General features: G+C 38.0%; 1 protein-coding gene across 1 annotated transcript; it reads left to right on the top strand.

Moving 5' to 3' along the window:
- LOC101891282 (lysosome-associated membrane glycoprotein 1) lies at positions 1–21,976 on the top strand. The gene is made up of 4 exons (XM_005181842.4): positions 1–497; positions 17,456–17,818; positions 17,877–18,098; positions 20,727–21,976. Exons 1-4 carry the CDS (start codon positions 443–445, stop codon positions 21,059–21,061), a joined length of 975 nt encoding a protein of 324 aa, XP_005181899.1. The 5' UTR covers positions 1–442; the 3' UTR covers positions 21,062–21,976.
- The last annotated feature ends 2,560 nt before the right edge of the window (positions 21,977–24,536 follow it).

Raw genomic sequence — 24,536 nt, 5'->3', positions numbered from 1 at the left:
TTTGTTGAGTGGAGCAGACCTACAAATAATTTTTTTACTGCTGATTGTTATTTAAACGAAAACGCTGGAACAAACAGTACTTGAGTGCGTCGTTGTTGTGTTTTTTTTTGCGCTGTACAAAAGAAATAAAATAATACAATTGAAAGTGAAGAATACAACAAAACTAAATTACTCACTGTTAAAAGGTGACAATTATTGCAAAGAGTAGAACAGCAAAAAAACAAAAAAGAAGAGAGGAAGACGGAAAATCTCACTCCTCCATTTAATTACAACGCATTAACGATAATTTGGAAAAATAAAGTAGCAAAGTTAAATCCCTCTGGCTAGCTGACTGTTGGATTGTGAAATTTGTGTGTTTTGGAAGAACAAAGAAGGAAGTTGTCGTCGGTGAATTTAAATTTATTCTGATTGCATAGTTGCAGCAAAAACAACAACAGCAAAAATGTTTTATAAAACCTCCATTTTCTTGCTGCTATCAACGGCTTGCTTGTTAACAGGTAATTTAATTTAATTTGCAGTAAAATTTGTTTGTTTTCTTCCATTTTTGCAGAGTGTAGATAAATTGCAAGCAAATATATTCTTTCTATTGCACATAACGTCGTTAGTAGTTCTTTGTTCGCCAGTCATTTGTGCTTCTACTGGTATTTATCATCATCACCATCACCCTTTTCATTTTGTTGTGTGTTATGGATTCCTAACACACATTCGCTTTTCTCCTCTATTCGAGTAGTAAGGTGCAATGACAATACAAAGTTGGAAAATAGATTTCCATTATGGAAATGCACAATGTAACCTCAAAGAGACATTAGCAATAAATCAGCTGATCGCCTGAATTTTGTATAAATTAAAATAAGGGGGAAATACATTTTTGCTCGTAGCCCTTTGTCACGTCTTCGATTAGCAAATACAAATTTCAAACAAATTACAAATCGTTCGTCACGTACCGGGGAAGAGATCCGTATGAATGGATAACCACAGACGATGAACTTGATTTTCATTTGATATTCAACTTGCTATTAAATTTCTCAGTGAGGGAAACACTTGGCTCCGTTGAAAATACATAATATTTTTTATGGATGCATAATTGTCAGCGAAAATCGGAATTAAAATCGACGCAAAAAAATCTCAAAATAATGTGCCTGCGGCTGAAAGATTTTCAACGATTTTTTAAAGATACTGGATACACGGGAATCAATGAATGGGATGGCATTCCAATCAACAACGTTCGATAAAAATGTAAACTTTCTATAAAATTAAGGGGCCCTTTGGAGATCGATCTGAAAATTGAGTCCTGACTACAAAAATATATAAAAAATCAATGCAAAGCTCTAGTGCCCCCGATCACAAAACCCAATCTAGCTCTGCTTTATAAAAAGGATTTGGTCACGTAGCCGGTGTTGCAGTTCGTCTATAGCCGATAGTCTTAAATTCCCTGTCTAAGAACGATTACCCACTAAAATTCATTTATTCATTTTTTAAAGAAATATTGTCTTGGTTAGTGTTACAAACACCGGACTGGAACACTGGTACTTACGGAACTTAGAGGCCCATAACAAGGAAAGTACGGACTTCCCGATGAAGAAAATTGTGTCGTCCTACTGAGGACCCAGAAGGGGACGTGTGGTAGGATGATTGACGTGGTGCTCTAAGCCCTTCTTTCAAAATTGGTTCGAAACGAACATGTTTTTTTTTTTGAAATACCGCGCAGGGCTCTAGGCCCTTCTCCTTTCAAAATTGATTTAAAAGGTGTGTGTTCTGGGGTGTGTTCATCCCACAATTTGTTAACCTCTTATAAAGTGATATGTCGTTCTGGCTGCTCAGTGTGGTCTGCGAATACTATGCAGTGGGAGAGCATTCACACCTGCCAGAATCGTGCTCTGAAAACTTCAACAAGGCCGCTCCTCATTGAACCATCTAGACCAAGAAGCGTCAGGCAGGTGTTAGAGTATGAATGCCGTCCCCCCATCCATTGCAGCTGAAGAACGTCGGCTGCCTAGACAGACCAGAGTAGTTATGTTGTAACTACATACATGAGTTCCTCTTGACTTTTATGTGTAGCCTCCATTTAATGGTAGCTCCTAATTTTCGATATATATTCCACAATTTGAAACCAAATCCGCTGCAATAACTCCTCACATGATACGCTCTCATATAGCTCCTGATTTTTGGAGGTTTCTGCATATAATTTCCAATCACCTACATTCGCTGCAATTACCAAATTGGGTTCTCAGTGGATATTTTACTCCTCACAAGAATGTCAGTTTTGGTCCATTTTTATAAGTCCCCACTTACCATATAAATATAGCTACTAATTTTCGATATATTATGGAGGCTTGACACAATTTTCCAACAAAACAACTGTAATTTGAACATTCTTCTTTTTGGAAGTTAGTTTAACTCCTCACAAAAAAATATTTAAAGTAGCTTCATTTTTGGTAACCCTCGTACCTCTTTATTTTCGGTATTTTTGTGGGATTTTTCGAATTCCAACCGAAACAGCTGTAATCTGATATTTGACATTCTATGCTGGTAGTTTAACTCCTCAGAAAAAATGTCAATGTAGGTCCACATATAACGATACATCTCGATTTTCGGTTGTTTTGGGGGTTTCTGATACAAATTTTCAATCGCATCAGCTGTAATTTGGCATTTCCGGTTCTTAGTGTCTTGTTTCACTCCTCGTTTCTGATACCAGATTTCAATCACCGCAGCTCTAGGTTGGCATTCCGGTTCATAGTGGCTTGTTTCACTCCTCATTAAAATTTTAGGTCAACGTTGGTATAACCTCTATATTACGGCACATCCCGATTTTCGGTATTTTGAAGGTTTATGACCCCAAACTGTCCAACCAAATCAGCTGCAATTTAATATTTCGGTTCTCTGTGGTGTATGATATTTTTTTGCTAAGTCCCCATTTATAGAGAATTCATCTTAATCACCTGTTATGTCGGCATCTTCACGGGTAGATGGCAAGTGCATGTATTCTTGTTTGATGTTTATGATTTCTCATGATTTTATCTACTTTAAAAACAAACAGTGAAAGTATTATCTTTTTTTGGCAAGTCCAATTTGTAATCTCTTTTGTGAATAAACTTCGCGGATATATAAATACTGCCTCAGATACCAAGCTGAATTTCCGATATAACAACTACTATATTTCTATTATATTGTATTCCCTAAAAGTGGACTTTTTCATAACAATATCAACGTGCCTAGACTGTCCAATCACAGCTCTACTATTGCTCATTACATGAACGAGTAGTAGCCTCTTTTTTACTTAGCTTTATGACAAAAAAATGTTTATATGACGGTGTACGTACGATATTTGTTGCTGAATTTTTCCATATATTTTTGTTATTCCCCCCTCAAATGATCAACAAAGTGTACACGTCCACACAAACCCATACAAACGCCTCATCAACTCGTCTATTTGATTCTCCAACAAACAAAAGCGAATAGAATTGAGAAAATAAATACAAAACAAGACGGCAGACGAAAAGACAATTATAAACACACGAACTATTGATACTTGCAAAAAATAAAATAGCAACAATAATAACAACAACGACAACAACATTTCCAGTTATTTATTTATATAATTTTGTTTGTCATAATAATATTTTATTCTTGTAAATTGTTTGTTTTGTTTTTATAAAAATAATTTTGTTTTTTTTTTTTTCAACGCATTCGGGAGGTCAATTAGTAGACTTTTGGTGAAAGATTTTTATTTGAAAAAGAAATTGAAACATTTTGATAAAGGGTATAACTAATACGTTTTAGACCCAATTTGATTATTATTTTTTTGGCACTTTATTCGGAGTCCGTTTCAAAATATTTAAGATCACTCATTTAAAATGGATCCTTAAATAAAATATTTTTGATGGTTTGGTCTAATTTTTTTGGTAAATCTGCTGTGATTTCATAGAGGGGAAGTTTAGCTTGTTTCGCCGGTGCCCTTTCATAGTACGATCCATCACTATTCGAGTTATACTCCGCCGAGGGCTATTATTGGGCAGATTATTTCCATCTTATAACCAAGCTGTGCTCGATATATCCTCACTGTTACAGCACCCACAATGTGGTTAAACCAAAGCTACAATGTTTTATCTACACAGCTGAGTTCTTTAGCTGCAATGGATGGGATAGACTTCGAACACACTATTCATGTTTCATAGAGGCTTTGTTATATTTTTGAACCTTCCTCTCTAGATCATGTACGTCTTCCCTGAAAAACTAGACGGAAAAGATCTATCCATCAAATGACGGTATAAATAACAAGGAAACCTTTTTATTGGTATTCATATTAGAATTGTTAACTGCATCAGTATGAATGCTATACAGACCGGCTTGATAGATTTCATGATCTAGGGGCTCTCTCTTATATCGCTGGACCTCTCTCTAGATCATGCAGGTCCTTCCTGATGCGCCTGGGTGGGGTGTGTAAATGCTCATGTCTGCTCATGTAAATAGTCTACAGGAGTCATGAGGAGGCACCCTGTTGCAGTTTCCAGGGCGGCATTCTGGCAGGTGGGGGGCTTGGTCGCGTTTAAGGCTGTTACCTTTGACGAGATTGGTAACTCAGCGGAGAAAACACTCTTGCATCCGCTTTTGTTTTCTTTCTAATTGTCTCCGCACTGTACACCTGTTGATTCACCTCCTTTGCAGTTATAGCGGATTTAACTGATGAATTAACTGATGCGATCAGCTGAACCATTTTCAAGGGCTTCAATTTCTTCTTCTTCCAATTAACATTTTTACAGGTCTCCGGTACAATTAAATTGATCTCAGCCTTGCCCTCCCTTGCTTTGGTGGTTCGTGCCTCCGGTTTTGGCGCCTCAATGGCTGCTTTTGTCCAGACCCTTTCGATACCACCTTTCCCGATAAACAGTGGTTTCCCACAATCGTCGGTTTTTTTTTTGAAGACAACGACTGGTTTCAACCCTGTTCTGTAAGTGGGAATCATGCTTATTTGCGTTGGAATATGTCCTCTCAAACTTACCAACTAGCTTTAGGTTCGTTGTGATAGCTGCAACTACTTATCCCAGTGAGTTTTGAAGGACCCCCATCGACAGATCGACTTTATTTAATTTATGATGGCCATTTATCCCTTTCCTCTCTAGATTTGGCAATTTTGGTGACGAAGGAACTCAGCGGGGCACATCCATTTTATAGATGGAGATGTAGGTCTGTCCTCCTTCCTCAATTGCCCCCTGCTTTGAGAGCATGGGCTTTCGAAGGATCCCCATCGACGGATCGACTTTAGTAATTTATCGCTCGCCGATATGACCATTTATCGCTTGCAATTTAGATTTGGCAATTTTAGTGTCGGGAGAACTCAGCGGCACTTCCATTTTATGAATGGAGAAGCAGCTCTGTGCTCCTTCCGCAATTGCCTCCTGCTTTGAGAGCATGGGCTTTCGAAGGATCCCCATCGACAGATCGACTTTAGTAATTTATAGTTCGCCAATATGACCATTTATCCCTTGCCTCTCTAGATTTGGCAATTTTGCTGTCGGGAGAATTCAGCGCCATTCCGATTTTATAAATGGAGAAACAGCTCTGTCTTCCTTCTACCTTAATTGCCTTCTGCTTTTGAGAGCATGGTTTTCGAAGAATCTCCATCGACAGATCGACTTTAATAATCGGTTTGGCTTTCGTAGGAGTTAACCCTTGATTAGAGGACGAGGCATGAACTATTGTAGTATCCATGCCCTCTTCCTCTTGAAGCAGAAGGCTTTCCCAGAAGACTCCAGAGATACTGTTCTAACTCAGCCTTAATAGTACCGTATTCGCAATAATTTGCCGGATTACTGGCCTCTGTCTGACAACTTGGTCGTTATTTAAGCCCATCCATTCCATTGACAGCAAAATCTTATGGTTTCTATGTAAAATGTACAAAAAATACCAGAAAGTTACCATTTCAGAGGACCCACCATTCCTACGTTCCTATGTCAAGATAGGCAAAATACATGCAATATATGATTTGTGGCCTAAGCTCCCAGTCTAGAAAATTGTTCAGAGACAAAATCGAAAGAGTAGCCTCCACCGTCCTTCCCCAATGCTTCTAACTTATTCTTTAGTTTGGCTCAAACGTGCCGGGAATTCCACCGCTTTGATAATAAAATAAAATAAATAAAATTTGTTTAGTACATGGCCAAAGACTAATATGTGATATAGATTTAAAAAAAATCTGCTTTTGCTAATTGTCGTTGTTTAACTTTTTCTGGCTCAAACTGGTTTGGGTGTTCATTCTTTGACGATTTCTGTTGTTAAATTCGTCTTTATAAATAGCCTAAACCGGGAGTGGTCAGGGTTTTTATATATCAAATATCTTGTAGGAAGTAAATGGAAACTTTCCATTTTTTTTAAGATTCGCAATGAATTTTTGCACTCTTTCTTTCAAGGGTTTTATTGTTGATATCAAACAGCCTTCGTGTAAAATGCAAATCTCTATATATAAAATACAAATAACATATATAACTGTGATTAATATATATTAAATAAGTAACAGCTACATTAAATAAACACACATACCGATTCCTCTTTATAATATACTTACATGAGCAGTTTCCTACTTATCAGTCATCTTCCATATATGGTTTTTTATTTGCATTTATTGGCACGGTATGTGTGAATAAAAATTCAAAAAACAGAACAAAATTATAATTATCAGAAATACATACACTATGGAAAGTTTTTTTTATTTCACACATTGCAAAGGGAAGATTTGAGTTTCAAACGGAATGATAATATGGGTATTCATTCTGTGGCTTTGCTTCATTTGTAAAAATGCCTGTTGCTGTAAATGGTGTTTTGTTTTAAATGTGGAAAATATATTCCATACTCATCTCCACAACTTGTTTATTTAACAAATTCCTCCACATCGAGTTTTTTTGGAGCCCAAACAAAAATCACACACAAATCAGCAATGGTGGCTGGCTGGCATAGCAGCAACCACACAAATGCAATTTGTAATACAAGCCGGGTGCATTCAACTAGTTCTATGAAGAATTTCTATGGAAAAATAAACAACATCTAAGACAAATTGCCAATGCTGGCTGGTTGGCTGAACTGGACAGCCACCCTCATTTTTTTCCTTTTTGTTCTGTTCATGCAAAACAAAAGCAGCCAAATGACTAATAATCCCATGACCAATATCATAATAGGCCCTTATCATGCTTTTTGAAGAAAAAACTGAACAAAATTATAGGCGTTTTTTTTATTAGATTTTCTTTCTCTTATGTAAAATTGACAACAAGTTCAGGGTATATTGTTTAGTAATTTATCTTTTATTTTGTGGTTTATTTTTAGATGTCAATTGAAAATACCATAACCTTTCGAATTGCACATTTCTTGAAAAGGGCAAAGTTATGACATTGCCCTTTGTCGTATTGAAAATCAACCACATGAAGTGAATCATTTCTTAACTACCTGTAATTGTATGCTTGAGGTTTTTTGCATACCCTCATATGAGCACGCCTCGTTATTGGTGGTGCTGTTGTGGTTTTTGGATTTCATTTTCAATCTATTATTGTTTGTCGTAAAACTAAGTCGCATTATTGTTTGTCGTAAAACAGGCCGACTATATGATACCCTACACAACTATGAATATTTAGTAGCGCTCCCATAACAAAATAATTTATTTTAAGAAGATCACCTATCAAGATTTGGCTTTAGAGTTTGGTTGCAGAGAGAACTAATATATGCGAGGCATATCCAATTCTAAATCGATTTTCGCTAAATTTGACGGAGAAATTTTCATCATTTATACCAAATAACATTGCTATAGAGTACATGATATCACTTTGAGAAGGAATTTATTTACAATATATCGGAGCCGAGTTCCACAAAATGGAAACGTACATCCCTAAATTCCCTCCATTTGGGCAGGTATTAGCCATTATTTGCACAATAAACCTGAATTCCGATTAAGGATGTAGGGCAGGTATTAGCCATTATTTGCACAATAAACCTGAATTCCGATTAAGGATATATATAGGAGCTATATCTAAATCTTAGTCGAACCGGCATTTCGAATGCATATTACGAATGTGAGGGACTTAAAACCCCACATCGGATGAAACGTATATATGGGAGCTATAGCTATATCTGAACCGATTTTCTCCGAATTCGATGTACTTGCTTCTGGACTGAATTCGGACGGATGTACCAAAATTCAGCGCTTTTGGACTGATATTTGCCATTTGGTGCACAATTAACCCGAAAACGGTTGAAGATATATAAGGTAGCTATATCCAAACCTCAACCGATCTTGATACAATTTGGCAGAGGTATTTCTGGGCTGTATCTGATATCTGGTACCAAACATAATTCTTGTGGGGTGTATCATACGAACGTGGGGTACTTAAACATCAAATTGGATGGAATATATATGTGGGAGCTTAGCTGCGACAGATCGACATATCGCATTATAAGAGATCAACAAGGTCCGCTTGTCCGCGCATCAAATGCTGGCGTCTTGAAGGTCTTGTTTCTACTTTTCAACTTATCGCAGATAACTGTGCCTGCGCGGCCGACGTAAACATGCTGTCAAAGTAGTACGTATTCGGAATTACGTTCTCGATCTGCACACTGAGTTCCATTCTCACCTCCCCGTCTATGTGATAAAGATTGTGGACGCTGTTTTAGCGTCGGATATTGTCAACGAATTTACATTTCGAAGTTCTCTTCGTTGGATGGTCTTCTGAATTTTTCAGGGTTTGAACCTATAGTTGACGAGCTATTCTTGCCCACACCCGAGAATAGTTACTCTATCGAATTCTGGCATGTTTTCATCTCTAAGTCGGTATTTGGGAGGCAAAAGATACGGAATTAAAAAGAAAATTCAGGAATTTCAGGAATTCACATGGTTTCCTTGGCTGAGATAGCGACTTTCTCCGTAGGGCCAGATCTTAATCCCCTAGTTGTTGAGGTTTGCTTGTACACTGTCAAGAATTATGCCTCTATCGAACTGTAGCAGGTATTTAGAGAGTTCGAAAATTTTAAGCCCCGGCTCTAAACCAATTATCATCATTTAAATTTGCAGGGCAGGTATTGTGTACGGAGTTACGCTTGTCCATTGTCAACAATCTCATGATCACACAAATCTTTCTTTCGATGTCGTCTATAAAGGGAGAGGGAGTACAGAAACCAAGAGATGACTTCTAAGTTCCACGGATTAGGATGTCAAAACCGACCGGTAGCCATGCTACTTGTGAAATTATTTGGATCCTTACAACAGAATGAATGTCTTCCACCAATGTGACCCACATTCCAGCTGCCTTCATGGTTTAGTATTGGACCCAAATTATTGGCATAACACAGAATGTTGTCTCGACATATGCAACTAACTTTTCCATATAAATTCTGTACTCTTTTGGCTACGTCGGCGGTCTAGATCAACTGACTTGTCGATCAGGCTTGATCTAATTCAATAAAAAAAGAGTAAATATTCTTATTTGACATCTCCCGCCTTTCAGTTGCCTCGACAAATGAAGATGAGATTCTGAGATCGGCAACAGAATTAATGGTATAACACAAAATATTTTCCCGATATGCCAACTGAAAGGCTGCATCTTCTTAAATAGGCATTCAAAACTGCTCAACTAAACCGGAATGTTTCGAAAAAATTTTCTATGCACGCCGATGGTTACAGACTTTCCAGCATCATATTTTTGTACGAAAATATAATTCGTGTTAGGGCCAGTGTGGTTGATTACTTGCGAAGATGCATTGGCGGACGCTGAAAACTTCAAAGAGAAATTCTTCCAAAATTTCCGTAGAATTCCGCACCCTTATATTTACAAGCGAAACCAGACATCTTAAGAATCACCACCTTAACTTAAGAATCGACCGTCAATTTTTCTCGTATCCCGCAGGCCATTTAGTTCAAATAGAATTATCTTAATTGAAGCATACTATACTTGTAGTCTCTTTCATGTTCTTATCTTTTTAGTCACACACAGAGCATTATTTATTTATTTCTTTATCCCGATACAAGTGTTGACTTTAACTGTATATGCCGTTTAACAACAACACTTGTATCGGGGATGGTTTAAAATAAAATACACAGTCACTCTGTATGTTTGAAGATATGAATGTTAATGTTTGCCATCTCTTTTTTAAATACCCCCTAATCACCTTTGTTCTCATTGTCCAGAGTTTTTTCTAGTGATGTCTTTATTTAAATTAAGCCAGATGAGAAATGCATCATGCAGTGGGATCAGTGGAGGGGAGTGGCAAAGGAAATAGTATACTACATCTTAGTGTGTGTTATGTAGTTCTCTTTGAATGGAAGTCGGCGGAAATGAGGGGTCAGCGGTGCCAATGAGTTTGATTGAAATCAATCTTGATGATCAATACTATTAGCCACACTTTCTTCCCCGCCTCCAGCACATTTATATCTCGATAGAAATGAATCATTATCTTATATGAGCTATTCTAAAGATGTTTGCTTTTTTTAATAAAATCGATCCGAGATTATGAATAATAGGAGTATTAGAGGCTTGTCTTATCGCATGATGACAGCAAGAAATTCAGATACGAGTGCTTTTGTCCGTCCTGAAAATTATTTTTTTTAATATGAGGGCATCGGAATGGATAAGATTTTATGCATCCCAAATTTGTACACATCATTTGAATACTCTTTCCCCCATTAGCTTCCATCAATCTCTTCGTGTGGATTTAAGTAAATATTAGATTGCCTATTTATTTAATATCTTCACATTATTTGATTGCCATGTTGTTGTTTTCTTTGTTCTTCTGGAATATGTATGTAAATCCTATACTATAGCACATTGTTCTAAATGATAAGATTAGATAGATTATCTGTCTTTTTTAAACAACAGAGGTTAGTAGGTAAATATATCTACTCCAAAATAATGATTGTGGCTTTTGTTTACGTTTTTTTTTAACAAATACTATAAATGATAAAAATTATTGTACCACGATTATAATACGGTGTAGGCATATACTATGAATGAAGATAAGATGCTGATGTAGTATAATAAAGATCTGAGTTAACTATTATCCTGTCGTCTAGGCAATGATTGATTTTTATACCCTTCATTTCTATTTTGTCACTTCTGGGCGAAATTCCCAATACATGAAAAGGGCCATCCTGACCTTTACATTTATGCTGATTTTGTTGACGTACAAAGTCAAATATCGGAAATATAGGATTATGTATACAGGAATGTACATTTTCCATTATTGTTTTAAATTCCCATCAGTACGACAGATTACGTGTCTGCTTCTCTCTTTTCTGGAGAGTTATCCAAACTCAATCTTCCATGCGTTGTTTACACCGAAATTAGTTTGATTTAAAGCGAGAATTTGGCCTCTGGGCTCTCTGTCTTTATATTGTTGTTCTTGTCAACATAGCCTGTTACTCGCTGAGGCAAAAACATATCAATGAGGCAATTATCGGTTTCTTTGTGGATTGTGGTTGTAAGTAATAATACTCCCTCCCAGTTAAATTAAAAATCCTCGCCAAAATACCTCAGGAGGGGTTAGAAATTCTTCTGTGGAACCACATACTTAAAAAACCAGATATGGTGAAATGAATTTGATTCACAAAATTCAGGGGCATAATTTTGTGTAGCATTGAGGCTATCCTTCAGCGATGGGGTAGAAGATCCACAGCCACTAAAATGCCATAGAAACATGAATCCACAAAATTTGAGTTTCCCAACCTCCTCGTACAGTTTATCCTAGTTCTTCATTATTTGTTTATACTGAATCATCAATACCCTAATAACTTATCTACGTAGATCTTCAGTTGGCGGTTCCATGCCTATATGTGATATGGCGGTGGACCAGTGTTCTTTATTTGATTCCGCTGAAGTTAATGTCATCGTAGAGACATTTTTGTTCGTTTTTTAATTTCTTTTTGGGAGGTGTAACAATCTCAGTTAGTCGGTACCTGGCTCTGTGTTTGAGGATGCAGCCGAGGCCACAAATCCAGAGTGTTTTTAAAACCTCAGCTGTTAGTGATTCAGCGATTGAAGTATGACTCACAGGCGAGTTTTTAGTGCTATTCGGGGTCAGATGCTGAGAGAGGAAGTTTGGCAAAATGGTAAGATGTCTCAGGTAGGGGCGAATCTTCTCCCTCTCTATACACATTGAAAACCCGTGGTCGGTAATTTTTTGCACACTAGCCCCTTCTACTTTTGGCCTCTTTTGATTCCCGCATGATTTATGGCGGAATCCTTCACACCTCAAGTTCTCTGAGCCCGCCTTGCCGCTGGAAGACGGCATAGTCAATTTTGCTTGTCGTACTGCCCCCATCAACGTTTGACCCCCGTCTGAGAGCCAAAGAGAGGACTTCAGTTAAACCATCCGCGAAGATGTTAGGATTACAGCTACAAACATAATTTCGTCGGAGAGGAATACTGGGACAGAAACATCGAGGAGTGCACGAAAAGGGGGCCTAGTTGCACTCTATTCATGTAGGAACATTGTAAGGAAGATTTTATGAGCTTAGACTACAAGTCGTACACTGGATGTACTTGTTCTGACCTATAAATTCCTTTTCTAGTGGCATACAATCAAGGCCAGGTTGCTCTCCGTGCATAGAGGAAATAATTGCCCCTTTTTTGGTTTAGCAGAAGAGTCTTCTTTGCTCTACGTTTTCTTGTTTCTCTGATCTCTTATAGGGTTTATGCTCTCGTTGAGGGTCTGTAAATCGACTTGAGGTATGTCGTATGTATAGTTCCTTCCTGACACGCCTGGGTGCAGAAGTTTTATTCCTCATATGGTGGTTTGTATGACTCCCACGGTAACACAAAAGCAGGTACTGTGACTACGGCATGTGATCTATGCTGACGTACGGGAAGAAACCTTGGTTTGGTGATTTGATTATGCGCAGCCACACAGGAGCTGCTTCACTTGAAGACCTTTGTTCGATTGTTTTCATCCTAAAAAGAATAATTAGATATAGGATAGAAAAAATATTTAGAAGTAGAAAAGAAAGGTTTGTAGGGGTGTTTTAGTTGTTGTTGTAGCAGTAGTACATGCAAGTGTTTGAGTTCTGCTAATCTGGCCCCAGCTCCAGGTTTAGAAATTCGGCTACTTTAATGGGCTGTAGCCAGAGATCTTCTGGAGTGATTTGGGTAGGTTTGGATGTGCAATTAAAGAGGTGCAGCGTGTTGTGCGGGCCTGTATCACACGCCGGGCAGGCGTCATGCACATCTTCATCAATTCGTGCCCAATACAAATTGAGACGACTACACCATCCTGAACGTAATTGCTCCAAAACTACCCTGGTTTGTCTAGGCAGCTGACGTTCTTCAGCTGAAATGGATGGGGGGTGGACTCCGATGACGGCATTCATTTTATAGCCGCTAATAGCATCCGCGACTGCATCGATATGACTGCCACTCAGACCTGGTCAACAAGGTTTATTTGTCCGCACCCCAAGTGCTGCCGGCTAGCGCCTTGAGGACCGTGTTCCTACTTTTCATCTTGTCGCAGATAGCTGTGGCTTGCGCGGACGACTTGAACATCCTGCCGAATGTGACCCCTAGAATCTTGGGGTAGTTCGTGGTCGGCATTAAATTCCCCTCGGCCTGCTGTGTTCTCATCTCCGCAGACCATGTGTTAAAGAATGTGACCGATTTTGATTTCGTGGCGGATATTTTCATATTTCTAGCGTGGAAGTATGCGGCAAGCTCGGCGAGATAGGGGTTCAGCCTTTCACATATGTCATCGACCACTGGGCCTGACGCCATGATCGTACAATCATCCGCATACGTTACGATCTATATGCCGTCTGGAGGGCAAGGAATTCCGGAAAGGCGGAGGTTAAACAGTTCCGGAGATATCACCCCACCTTGGGGAACTCCCTGTTTCACTCTATGGTCTTTGGGCTTCTTGTTCCGGAATTCGACGTACGACTGGCGTCCATACATATAGTTGATTATCCAACGTTTCAAACTTGGCCGGAGGATGGTTCTCTGCATGTTCTCAAACAGTATGGCATGATTGACCGTATCAAATGCCTTTGATTAGCCCTTTACTAAGTGGCGAATATTTTTATATTCCATGAGATAGATTTTCAACCTCTCAAATATGTCATCAACGACTGGCTCTCGTTTGATCCGCATAGATATCGAACTCAATGCCGCCTGGAAGTTGAGGAATTCCGAAAAGGCTGAGGTTAAACAGGAGTTTCACTGTACGGGTATTGAACTTCTTGATCTGCAATTCCAGGTATGATTGATGTCCACACATATAATTGATTACGTTGGATAATCAATTAAATTTGTCTGGAAAGTAATACTCTCGACACCCCTAACCAGCTTGTCTTTATAAGCTGTATCGAAAGTCTTCCATAAGTCAGGGCCCGTTCCGGATGCAGTTATCTTTTAAATTAAGGTGGGGATATGGGCTGCAATGCAATATGGATATGAACGTGCATTGGTTGTTATATGAATTTTGGATAAAAATTCTATTTTATAAAATCTATCAGAGAGGATGTCGAGCTTTCAATAGCATAACACATTTGCCATTGCCCGGAGGTTAAAGTCCAATTCAAATGAAAACAATAACAACACTCAAATTAATGCAATTGTGCTCTATTTCCAAGTCTGGCCATTTTAAATAATTTGCCAAGATTTTGGTTTCAAATTACATTCATTGCTGCCGTTTATTATTATTATACGATATACTTTGGTTTTGCTTTTAAGCTTCCTTTTGCACTTGGCAACCACAGTAGTGTTTTTGTTTTGTTTTATTTTTGTGATTATTAGCGAACTTTTTTTTTGTAAAACGCGATTAAACTTCTTTATGCATCATCAGCCAAATAATCGCAATAAACAAAATTGTAAGTGACTGTGTGTGTGTCACAGTAAATTTACCCTTTCAACAAAGCAGCAGGCCAATGAAAAGCAATGAGTCATAGCTTAAATGCAATTGTTTACAGTGTGTGTATGTGAAGATAAATTTTGTGAAACCTCAACTAGGCGAGTGTTTGGAAATTTAATATTTAAAAATTGTATATATTTGTTTTGTTGGAATTATCTGGATATGTTGGTGCTTTCTTCGTCATCCCACATCATCCTATAACATTGTTGTTTCCAATTATGTATATATATTGTTTCAATATTTCTTATCATTTGGTTTAATGACAAATTATAATTTTAATTTGTGTAAGTTATTGCGATTTTTTTTTGTGTGCTTATGTTTTTTGTTGTCATCTTGGCAATTATCAATTTATAATATTTACTATTGAATAATAAATGACCCTAGTGACTTTAATATTGGCCTGATATATATGTATGCACCTCTCCAATCAGATGTTTCATTGAAGGACTGAACAAACGTTCAATTTGATTATTGATTTGAAAAATATAAAAGAATATGCCGCCCGAGGCGTAATTCAATAATTGGACCCTTTCGGGGTTGACCTTTTGAGCATTTGGCTCATTTAAATATTTCAGGGTGCTTTTGCAAGACTATATTCCTTTTGTTGATATCAAAACTTTAAGACCCAATTCTAAATGTTTGCTTCTGGCGAAAATTTAGAATTGGATTGATACCACATTACTTTCGATTGTCGTATTTATCTTTGCCTGCCAATATGGACTGCATGAATCTGCTGCAGAGAATTTTTCAAGATGAAAGCATTTGGGTAAATAAATAGTTTCTTCTCCTTCCGTATATAAAATCATCAAATCAGATCCGTCACATGTATTTTTATACCTTCATCCATATGGCTAGAGAGGAGGGTATAAAAGAGTGAAATAAAAAAACTGCAACAAAGTTAAACGCTATAATTTTTACATTTTTTTTAATTTTATTAAATGAAAGCAAAAAATGTCGGAAATAGCATCAAATTTTATAATAAGTTTAGATTTGTTCGAATTGGTCACCTTTGGCACGAATTATGCCCTTCAAACGGCCAATGAATCCGTCACACCCTGCCCGAATGTTGCTCTGCGGTATTTTGGCCCATTCACGGCGAAACGCTTGCTTGAGGTGATCGACACTTTGGTATTTTTTAGTGCCAACCTTGCTTTCCAAAATACTCCAGATACAATAGTCCAACGGATTGGTATACGGAGATTTCGGTGGACATTGTGCGCTGGAAATGAAGCGAGAAACCTCATTTTGTAACCATTCTTGGGTGGCGCGTGCTGAGTGCGATGGTGCTGAGTCCTGTTGGAATGTCCAAGGTCTGCGGCCAAAATGTTTGCGTGCCCAAGGCTTTAATACACCCTCCCGAATTGTTTTCGCGATAATATTCGGCATTTATTCTGGTGCCACGGTCGATAATATAATAATAATAAGCGAAGAGCGACCATCGGCTGTTATGGCGGCCCACACCATCACCATGGCCGGCGCTTGAGTTCTGGTGGCCAACCGAATGTGCACATTTTCAGCTGGCCTCTTTGGCAACTAAACACGATCATTTTGTTTGTTTGCAAACTGCTGGACTACTAATGTTTTCTAATCGGAGGAAACTAAATTCGGCAGTTCACCACTTTCGGCCAAGCGAAGCAACCCTTTTCCTCTTTTGAGTCTATTTTCTTCCTGTTGCGGTATAAGTTCTTGCACTTTTTGGAATTTCAATGGCTTTAACCCGAGCTCATTTTTCAATATTTGTAGAATAGAATATTGCGATATGTTGAGCTCTCGAGGCATTTTTTGGCCACTGTGATGCGGGTTTCGATCAAGTCGCTCCTTTACTTTTCGAACCATTTCTGCTGATGTTGCTGTTTTCTTCCGTCCACTTCCTTTACGCCGGGCTACTCTACCAGTATCACGGTAACGAACGATAGTACGAGACACAAAAGATTATTCACATTTAAATGCTGGAGTGCTCTAACGATAGCCATTTGTGGTTTTCCACAAAAAGAAATCACGCTTGAATTCCATCACGAATAACTTTTTCTGGAAAATTCTCACTAAAATGCTTTTGTACGCTTGTAAACAATATATGAGCTGTTACTGCAATACTTTTAACAGCGTCGAACGAGTGGCTTAGAAATGACAGTAGTCTGAAGTTGGTTGCAGTTTTTTCATCTCACCCTGTAGACGATATACTCCATGGCACGTTTTAATATTTATATCAGTCTTAGGTCCGCAACGAATTGAACAATATTGCCCAACTGCTTCGTAACCTCCCCCACAAAGGGTTCAACAGTTCGAATAATCATAAGTCAAGTCTGGGGGTATACATCTGTCGGCAAAACCAACTGATACTATTTAACTTCTTATTGAAGAGAATTAGCAGGCCAAATTTGGTGGGTGTGAAAAAAATCTAATCGTCCCTGCAATAAGTTATATTGCCCTGTCACACTGCTGCCCACTAGTTTACCCATTCCTTTGCTCCAAAATCGACAAATTGTTTAATGATTTCTTTGTCGATTTTCTCAGCTTTCTATATTTGGCACTTCGTCATTTACCTAATAAATTTCTAATCATTTTCTCCTTTTTTTTTCTTTATTTTTAGCGGCTCAAATGAGCGTTAATTTGAGCAAAGCTGAGGTACCTTCATCGACAATTTTGCCTGAGAAGCATAAGACAACAACAACAAGCACTAGCTCAACTTCCACTACCACCACCACAACCACTACAACTACCGCAGCTCCAACTACTACATCTACGACCACCACAACAACAACCACAGCTGCTCCCACGACCACTACAAGTGCACCCGATACAACTACACCCACAACAGAAGCTCCAGTCACCACCACCACAGCTAAGCCTGAACCCCCAAAACCATATCCTCAACCCGATGTGGCAACATGGAACTCTACATGTATTATGGTCAAAATGGCAGTTCAATTGAATTTCACTTATGAAACCAAAGGTAAGGAATAATCGACCAAATTAATAAACACAATAATAGAACATCTTTTCTTTCCCAGATAATAAAATGGTCTATGGCTTGTATAACATTCCCAAGGATGCCGTCGTCGATCATGTAGACTGTGATAAAAATACCACAGAATCCATGCAAATCAATTGGGGTCCAGCCGATGCTCAACACATTATGGTGATGAATTTCGAACGTGGCAATGGCACAACCAACATGACAATGATTATGTTTACATTGCCATTGTTGAACACCACCTTCCCAGATGCTAAAGGTGAGTTGGGTTGAATGAAGAGAGATCGACATGGGATTATATTTTTTGACTGGAAGGAAATTAGCTCTACAAATATGGATGTTTTATAAGGTCTAAACCTAAGAGGAGTTTCTCTTCTGCATCGGCTAACTTTATGTACAAGAAAAACATGTAAAAGAACAAAGATATTTGAGTGGCCCTTCCCAAATTCGGTCTATAATGGAATTTACTTTATAGACCATGTATGTTTTATAAGGCCGTAAGACCCAAGTGAAGTTTTACTTTTCGCTCAATTTATCGACTGCCTTTTATTGTTAAAGAACATGGTCATTTAAAGCAGACCCTTCTAAATTTTTCTCATAATTTCAGCTAGGAAGCCTGCCAATGGCTTATGCGAGAAAAAATACTCTTATGTATCTAGGCCTTGGGATAAGCTGTGGTACTTAAAAGCAGATTACTCTTAAAGCACAATTCTGTTCAATATAGACTTATGTTGCTTGAATTAGTTTCTAGTGAGATATATATGGAATATGTAAGGTAGACAGCTTAATGTGAATATCCAACCTGTGGTTAATAACTGTTAACCTTGTTATTGACTAGACAATCCGCCATACTGCATCTAGTGAGACATCGTTGGAATATATGCAACGAAGACTTTTGAAGCCTAAAACATTCCCAACATTAGAGGATGCTATCCAGTAGCTTTTCATCAACTTCATCCAGATGTGGGGTGTTATTCTGCGCCCTCCAGACGGCATTGAGCTCTTTACTTATGCGAATGACTTTATGGAAATAACGTTGGGTCCTGTTGTCGATGACGTGGGTACATGCTAGAAATATGAAAATATTCGCCAATAAATTATCGGCCACATTGACTGCGGAGATGAGAACACACCTGATGCATGCCCCTCTGCCAAAAATTACCCTACGATTCTAGGGGTCGCATTCGACAGCATGTTGAAGCCGCAGCTTTCTGCGATAAATTTTAAAGTAGAAACAAGATCCACAAATCGCTGGATGTTCGGGCGCGGGCAAGGAAATCTTATTGACCTCTTATGAAGTGATAGGTTGTCCTGTGGTTCGATACGCGTCTCCAGTGTGGTCTACGAATGCAACGCAATGGAGAATTATTCACACTGTCATAATGCTGACTTGAGAACTGCAAGTCATCCAACCCATTATATAATGGATAGAATCCCTCCAACCGATATAACAGAAAACCTCTAGATAAAGAATCCTATCAGGCAGGTTTGAATAGAATTCATACTGATGCAGTCAACTACTACATTTCTCGAATTCAACCTGAATACATAGAAGCTGAATGATCGGCTATCTAGAAAAAATTTGGTAGTTTTGAGTCAACTACGTTCAGCATGGTACAGACGTTACAATCTATATTGGGCGCGAATTGATGAAGATGTGCAAATCGTTTGTCCAGTGTATTATACAAGCCCGTACACAGCGCTGCATATCTTTAATTGTCCTGCCAAACCTACCTAACTTCAACTCCACTCCACTAGCCAAATTGAACTAGCCAAATTTGTAAATTTGAAGTCAGGACCTGATTAGTAGAAATCGACATCGTTCTTGTCCAACTATGGTTCGGATGATGTAGCCGTTGCAGTTCAATTCTTTTCAGCTTATAAATAAAGTGAAAGCCAGTTTCTATACTGGGATCTTTGTAGACGAGTTTGGAATATGAACCGAAGACTGTCAAGTATTTACGAACGAACTGAAGGCCAGTGAGTCTTTATAGACGAGCTGAAGTTCAGGAAGTCTTTATCGACGAGCTGAAGGTCAGGGACTCTTTACAGGCGAGCTGAAGGTCAGGGAGTCTTTATAGACGAGCTGTAGGCCAGGGAGTCTTTATAGACGAGCTGAAGGCCAGGAAGTCTTTATAGATGAGTTGAAGCCAGGGAGTCTTTATAGACGAGCTGAAGGCCAGGGAGTCTTTATAGACAAGCTGAAGGCCAGGGAGTCTTTATAGACGAGCTGAAGGCCAGGGAGTCTTTATAGACGAGCTGAAGGCCAGGGAGTCTTTATAGACGAGCTGAAGGCCAGGGAGTCTTTATAGACGAGCTGAAGGCCAGGGAGTCTTTATAGACGAGCCAGGGAGTCTTTATAGACGAACTGAAGTTTCTGACTATAGCCTGTCGAAATAGCTGAACTTTAAAACTTGAAGTAAGGGAAAGACCCAGATTAGCAATACAAAAAGTACAGTCAGCTAAAGGACTTCGGCCGCTTAGATAGCCTCGAGTAGTTTGACCCAACTTTGTTTAGGATACTGCTGCCGCCAAGTTCAAGTTGCTGATTATAATTGTCGGATAAACCTACTTAACTCACTCCGGAAAATTTATGCCTTCATTCTTTGGGAATAAATGCAGTTTCAAACTTGACAGAACGAACAAAACGATGTATATAACTGCTATTACAACACTACAAAAGAGTTGCCAAATAAACTAAAACTAAAGTCCGTTGTTCTGAGAAAGTTTTGGATGAAGGTTGCAAGTGTTTTTCTGTTTTGTTTTTTCCTCATGGTCGAGGATGGAAAAAACAATCCGGTTTTTATTGCTCTAGTTTTTATTTTAAAAGATTTTTTTTTAAATAATTATGTTTAAAAATAAGTACATTTCATTTCTCTCTTTCCAGAAAACCAAACCGTACAATTGATACATCGCTCCAATGAATTCAGTGCTCCATTGAAGATGTCCTATCACTGTACCCGTCCACAATATTTGAATTTGACTGAGACCATCGACTCGCAAGTGGTTGGTGTTGCCAAAGTGCACGATGTCCAAGTAGAAGCTTTCCGTGCGGCTGGTGCTACTGGTTTCTCTACCGCTCGTGATTGTGACAGTTCCGAGACTTCAGATGTTGCACCAATTGCTGTTGGCATTGCCTTGGGTGCTTTGATTTTGATTGTTTTGATCTCATATTTGTGTGCTCGTCGTCGTTCTACTTCTCGCGGTTATATGAGCTTCTAAGCGAAGGAATGAAGGAAGCAGAAGAAATGGAGTAGAATAACCGTTTTTTTATTTCAATCTACTTTTATAATAATTTTTATTTCTCTTTTTATTTTCGTTTTTTTCCTTAAACTCTCGTATCATTGTAAGAAGTAAAAAAGGAAAAGCAGAAATGCGGTTGGAAAGTTCATGGGGACAATGGTCGTGTGTTAACGCCTAAAAATGTAAATTAAAACCACACTTCGGTTCTATTTTTATTTTTTTATTTTCAAAATTTTCTTGTATAGGCTTTGTTTTATTTCCACTGAATACGAAAATAAAATTCCCTATCCCTGTTTCTTTTTTTATTTAGCCAAAAAACATGTTTCAATTTTTATAATAGATTTTATTAGCTATCCCCTTCTTATTAGAGTTTATCATTATTATTATTATTTTATTCTCTTAGTATTTTTTGTGTACCATTTATTTTTTTATTTTATCCAATCTACACTCATATTAATCATTTATGTTTTATCTTATTTTTTTTGTAGTATTAAATTTTGTTTTACAAAAACTACAACACCAAATGTGTAAATTTTTTCTTTTCGCTCTCAACGTGAGTTGTTTTGTTTAATAATGATTTCTATAATCTTCCTGGATCTTCTTCGTTATGCCAAAACATTTATATCGTCGGCTACCGAAATTAGTTTAATAATTGATTATAATATCATAGTTCTTTTTTTTTCTAATTATATTGCCTATAACAAATACAATACATCAAAATAAATGATTTTTAAATTATTATTCGTAACTGTGTAAAGCAAAGATATCAATTTTTAAATTGGCCTTAATTTAAAACGAATAGAAAAACCAAGAAACAAATCATGTATCTTTAAAGAACAAAATCGTAATTATTATAAATAAATAAAGCCCTTAACTGGAAAAAGAAAAACAAAAGCGGAATGTAATTTGTATTATATCAGATTGAGGAAAAGAACAATTTAAAAATACAGGGTGAGATAAAAAAACTGCAACAAAGTCAAACGCCATAATTTTTACATTTTTTTTTTAATTTTATTGAATGAAAGCTAAAAATGTCGGAAATAGCATTTAAATTTTAGAATAAGTTTAGATTTGTTCGAATTGTTCACCTTTGACACGAATTACCAGTTATTCAAACGGCCAATAAAACCGTCACACGCTGCCTGAATGTTGCTCTGCGGTATTTTGGCCCATTCCCGGCGAAGCGCTTGCTTGAGGTGATCGACACTTTGGTATTTTTTAGCGCCAACCTTGCTTTCCAACATACTCCAGACACAATAGTCCAATCCGGACATTTCGGTGGAGCTGGAAATGAAGCGAGGAAGCTTATTTTGTAACCATTCTTTGGTGGCGCGTGCTGAGAGCGATGGTGCTGAGTCCTGTTGGAATGTCCAAGGTCTGCGGCCAAAATCTTTGCGTGCCCAAGGCTTTAATACATCCTTCAGAATATTTTCACGATAATATTCGGCATTTATTCTGAAGCCACGGTCGATTATTACGAGCGGAGAGCGACCGTCGGCTGTTATGGCGGCATCACCATGGCCGGCGCTTGAGTTCTGGTGGGCAACCGAAGATGCACATTTTTAGTTTTCAGCTGACCTCTTTGGCAAGTAAACACGATCATTTTGTTTGTTTACAAATTGCTGGACAACGAATGTTTTCTCATCGGAGAAAACCAAATTCGGCAGTTCACCACTTTCGGCCAAGCGAAGCAACTCCTTAGCTCTTTTCAATCTATGTTCTTTCTGTTGTGGTGTAAGCCCTTGCACGTTTTGGAATTTCAGTGGCTTAACCGCGAGCTCATTTTTCAATATTTGCCGAATGGAATATTGCAATATGTTCGGCTACTGTGACGTGGGTTTCGATCAATTTCTGCTGATGTTGCTTTTTTCTTCCATTCAGTTCCTTGACGTCGGGCTGCGGGCTACCAGCATCACGGTAACGAGCGATAGTACGAGACACAAACGATTTATTGACATTTAAATGCTAGAGCGGTTTTCCAGCCAAATATAAAGAAATCACACTATCACGCTTAAATTCCATCACGAATAACATTTTTCCTGGAAAATTCTCACGCTTGTAAACAATATAATGAGCTGTCACTGGAATAATTTTAACAGCTGTCGGACGAGTGGCTTAGAAATTACATCAGTCTGAATTTGGTTGCAGTTTTTTCATCTCACCCTGTATATAGACAAATCTCTTTCAAGAGGTAATGTACCCACAAGGAACCCTTTTTGTGTATTTTAAGACCATTCCATTGAAAAATTTGGCTGAAATCATCAAAATACCGATAATCGGGGGGTACATTATATGGGGACTACACGATATCGTGGACCTGTATAGACAATTCTCTGCTACTGGATAAAGTACTCAAATGCAACTCCTTATGTGAATTTTTAGACAATTCCGTTGAAAAATCATTTTGAACGTAGCGTGATTACAACAGACGGACATACGTACAGCGTTAAATCGTCTTAGAATTTTACGCTGATCAAGAATATATATGTATATTCTTTAGGGTCTTAAATTTTTATTTCGATGATAGTTTATATACCCTCCACCCTATATTAACTTTGTCTTCCGTTTGTAACATCCATAAATATTCGTCGTAGATCCCATAAAGTATAAATATTCATGATCAGCACGACACAGCCCACATTACTTGACGTAGAGCTTCAAATGTTGGCAGAACAATTTGTAATGTGTCTAGGATGGTTGGTATTAAAATGAGATATATTTATCGGTCCACGTTTTTGCCACATTTCTCACAGATTGGTATACAAATTGGTATTTGTAGATCAAAATGGATTCTAGGTCCATGTTTTTATATAGCCCCCCTATATGGGTACCTCCCAATATTGGTATCTTGAATCTTTTCCACGGGTTCGCCTATAAATTGGTATTTGTATTTCATAATGTGTTCTAGCTCCGGTGGCAGAACATTGAATATTTAGTTTCACATTTTCATATAGCGTACATACTATAATACCCACCGATATTCGAAATTGTTTCAAATGTGGTATTGAAGAATATTTGGTAGATGGCAATCTTTGAAGTATAAAATTGTCTATAGAGGTTCCCGTTTTGGTAAGGCGGCATGTAACGGCCTCACTCATTTTATGGTTTTTTGATAAGTTTAACTGCATTATCCAAACGGTGTTACTGTAGTTTAAAGTGGAACACGTTTAAATTCGGATACTTTTATGAAAATTTTTTTCTTTACCGAAAGCTGGAGGGTATTAAAAATTCGGCCTGACGAGCTTATTGTTTTTTACTTGTTTAGTAGAAGTATTGAGATGTGTGAAATTCGAAGAGAAGGTGCGCACGCTAACTCTCGAAGGGAGAATCCATTTTGGTCGAAACTTGCTAAATCGTAATATTATTACTAAATATAGATCGAGTTCGGAGATGGTCAATATCCGTCCACTCTTTCTGCTACATCTCCCACAAAAGATCGAAATTTTCACAGAAA

This window comes from Musca domestica, unplaced genomic scaffold (genome assembly GCF_030504385.1).
Source record: "Musca domestica strain aabys unplaced genomic scaffold, Musca_domestica.polishedcontigs.V.1.1 507, whole genome shotgun sequence".
NCBI classification, from domain to species: Eukaryota; Metazoa; Arthropoda; class Insecta; order Diptera; family Muscidae; genus Musca; species Musca domestica.
This window is presented reverse-complemented; position numbering and strand designations above follow the sequence as displayed.